This window comes from Sinocyclocheilus anshuiensis, unplaced genomic scaffold (assembly GCF_001515605.1).
Source record: "Sinocyclocheilus anshuiensis isolate Anshui unplaced genomic scaffold, SAMN03320099.WGS_v1.1 scaffold71, whole genome shotgun sequence".
NCBI lineage: Eukaryota > Metazoa > Chordata > Actinopteri > Cypriniformes > Cyprinidae > Sinocyclocheilus > Sinocyclocheilus anshuiensis.
The window spans coordinates 607,121-609,618 of record NW_015548203.1 but is presented as its reverse complement, the minus strand read 5'-3'; the positions used below and the strand labels follow the sequence as shown (position 1 = coordinate 609,618).

General features: G+C 36.1%; 1 protein-coding gene across 2 annotated transcripts in view; it reads left to right on the top strand.

The window, feature by feature from the left end:
• gripap1 (GRIP1 associated protein 1) overlaps positions 1-2,498 on the top strand; it is a 63,247-nt gene that overhangs the window by 40,950 nt on the left and 19,799 nt on the right. For both annotated transcript variants that reach the window (XM_016440123.1, XM_016440122.1), the window contains one exon: positions 616-709. In XM_016440123.1, the coding sequence (XP_016295609.1) occupies positions 616-709 (94 nt within the window). The remainder of the gene's footprint in view (positions 1-615; positions 710-2,498) is intronic.

Here is a 2,498-nt window from a genome sequence, read left to right as displayed (position 1 = left end):
GTCTGTGCAAGAAACTGAACAGTATTTATATCGTTTTTTTACCTCTGATGCACTGCAATGTCAGGCGCAATCCTGAGCGCGTTTGCATCTTCTTCTTCAGCCGGTGCGTGTCTTTTCACATCAGTGTATCGTCACAAGCCACAGGGTTTAATTTGGTTTTCTTTGTGTATTTTTTTTTGACCCTCAAAGCCGTGATTCCCGTTCACTTCCATTATATGACTGACAGACTGCAACGGTTTCAGTTAAAAATCTTCGTTTGTGTTCTACTGAAGACACAAAGTCACCTACATCTTGGATGCCCTGGGGGTAAGCAGATAAACATTCAATTTAAATTTTTGGGTGAACTATCCCTTTAATGTTTTTTTTTTCTTTTTCACCGTATCGTAAAGAAAATGTATATAGCTGAAATAATGTATTTTCAGTCAAATTCGATAGACTAACATTGTTGTGAGATTAATTTATAGCAAAATTGACTAAAATGAATAAATCTATCGCATGATATTGACTGAATTTATACAGCATTTTTTAAAAGCTAAAGCCAGTCACAGTGGCAGTGATCACACGTTGTGTGTGTGGCAGTTTATTGCAGATCTTATCTTTGTGCTCTCTGTTCAGGTGAAACACTTGGAGGTCAGCTGCGCCTCAATGGCCGATGACATCTGTAAAAAGAGTGCCATTATTGAGACGTACGTCATGGACAGCCGAAGAGGTGAGCAGCTTTCTCTCTCCCTCTTTGTCTTTGTTCACAGCCTCAGACGTGCTTGTTTTCTGAAAGCACCTGATGTGTAGGTTTACAGATGAGGTCAGGTGATAGGTGATACTGATTGTGCTTTTATTCTATGTGGTTGTCACTTTGTTGTGTCAGCGTGGATAAAGACCCTACACTATTCAATAGTACAGATTTGTTAAAAATAAAGGGCTGTTTAGACTGATACAGAGATACAATTTTCCTCTTTTATTGTACAGTATGTTTTTTTTTGTTCTATTTTTATATCTGCACTCATACTTGCATAAAGTATAGCTAAATGTTTTATTGGTCCTATTTATAATGCTACTATTTTGGTGCCACTGTACAGTTCTTTGGTATTCTTTGAAAAAGCACTTTGCAGCTGAAAATAATATTAAACTTTTTTTAATGTAAGGGAGATATGAGTGCAGACGACTGTGTTTTATTCTTATGTTGCTTTTTAATGGATTGGAATTGAACAATCCCTTGTTATCTGTCTGTCTATACTTTAAGTGAACATAAACATTGACCTCAAGAACAGATTGAGTCTCTTTCTATCTAGTTGCAGTAGTTTTTGCTTTGGTGATTTCTAAAATCATTTGGTGAGAATATCATTACTGGGGTTCATTAGTATTCATGATTAATCGATAGTTAATTGTAATGGCAAGATATGAGGAAGCATCTTTTCATAAATACAGTCTTGGAGTACATTTCTCAACAAAAACCTGGATTTAGTACAAGATCCATCGAGGCAGAGCAAAAAGTGTTTGTTTGCTACAGACACTAATTTCAACATTAAACATATTTTGTTTCATTTGGTTGCCAAGGCATTTCTCACTTAAGTTTACGTTTTTCCTGTAATGTATATATATTATTTCAGCTTTATTTCATTTAACGAATATTATTTTTCATATTTTTTATTTTACTTAACAATAACATTGATCACCACATGTCTGTGAAAAGCTTAACTTTGAATGAATGTTGCCTTAAATTTGTCTTTATTATCATAGATGTTGCACAGAAAGTTATCTATAAACTCTCTTTCTATGAACTCTCTAGCACTCTTTCTTTGTGAAATTCCAGTAAAAGTCACTTTTCCAGTGGACTGAACACTGTTCTGACACATCATGACCCGTTTTTAGAAATTGGAACCATCCGGAGCAACTTTTGACAGCTTGGTTTGCTTGTGTGCATGAAAACAGTCAAACTCAATAATATTGGCAGGGATTCTCTAATAGAAGTTTGGTCTAAAGCACTGGATTTTTGCACTCAAACTCACAAAGATCTTGAAAAAAAACATTTCAGTCTCCTGAGAAAATAGCACTGGTACATTTCAACTGCCATAGAGCCTTAATCTGTTAACATGAGCACGGAAAAAATACGCACCACATACACACTGCAAACAAAGTAATGTGAACCTGGCGTTATGTGTGTGCACTGCGAGTGTGCATGTGCGCACAGTCTCCAGGAAAGCGCACGAGCGTTGAATGGTTTAAACACTGGCAAGAATTAAAAAGAAAAAAATGCAATTTATAAACTTTAGTGACGATGCGACACTGCCTCGATAGTGCAAGTGACAATTCCTGTGTCAACTGTGCAGCGTGCAGCTCACTTATAGTGCAGATGCGATGTGATTTGAAGCCATTTGCATTTTGAGAGAGAAAGAGAGCGCGCGAGCGATGATTAATTCACGCTGTTTGTGAAATTATGTCTCACGGAAACTTTTTCAAATTACTTTATAAGTTATTTAATGAAGAAATATGAATTGTAC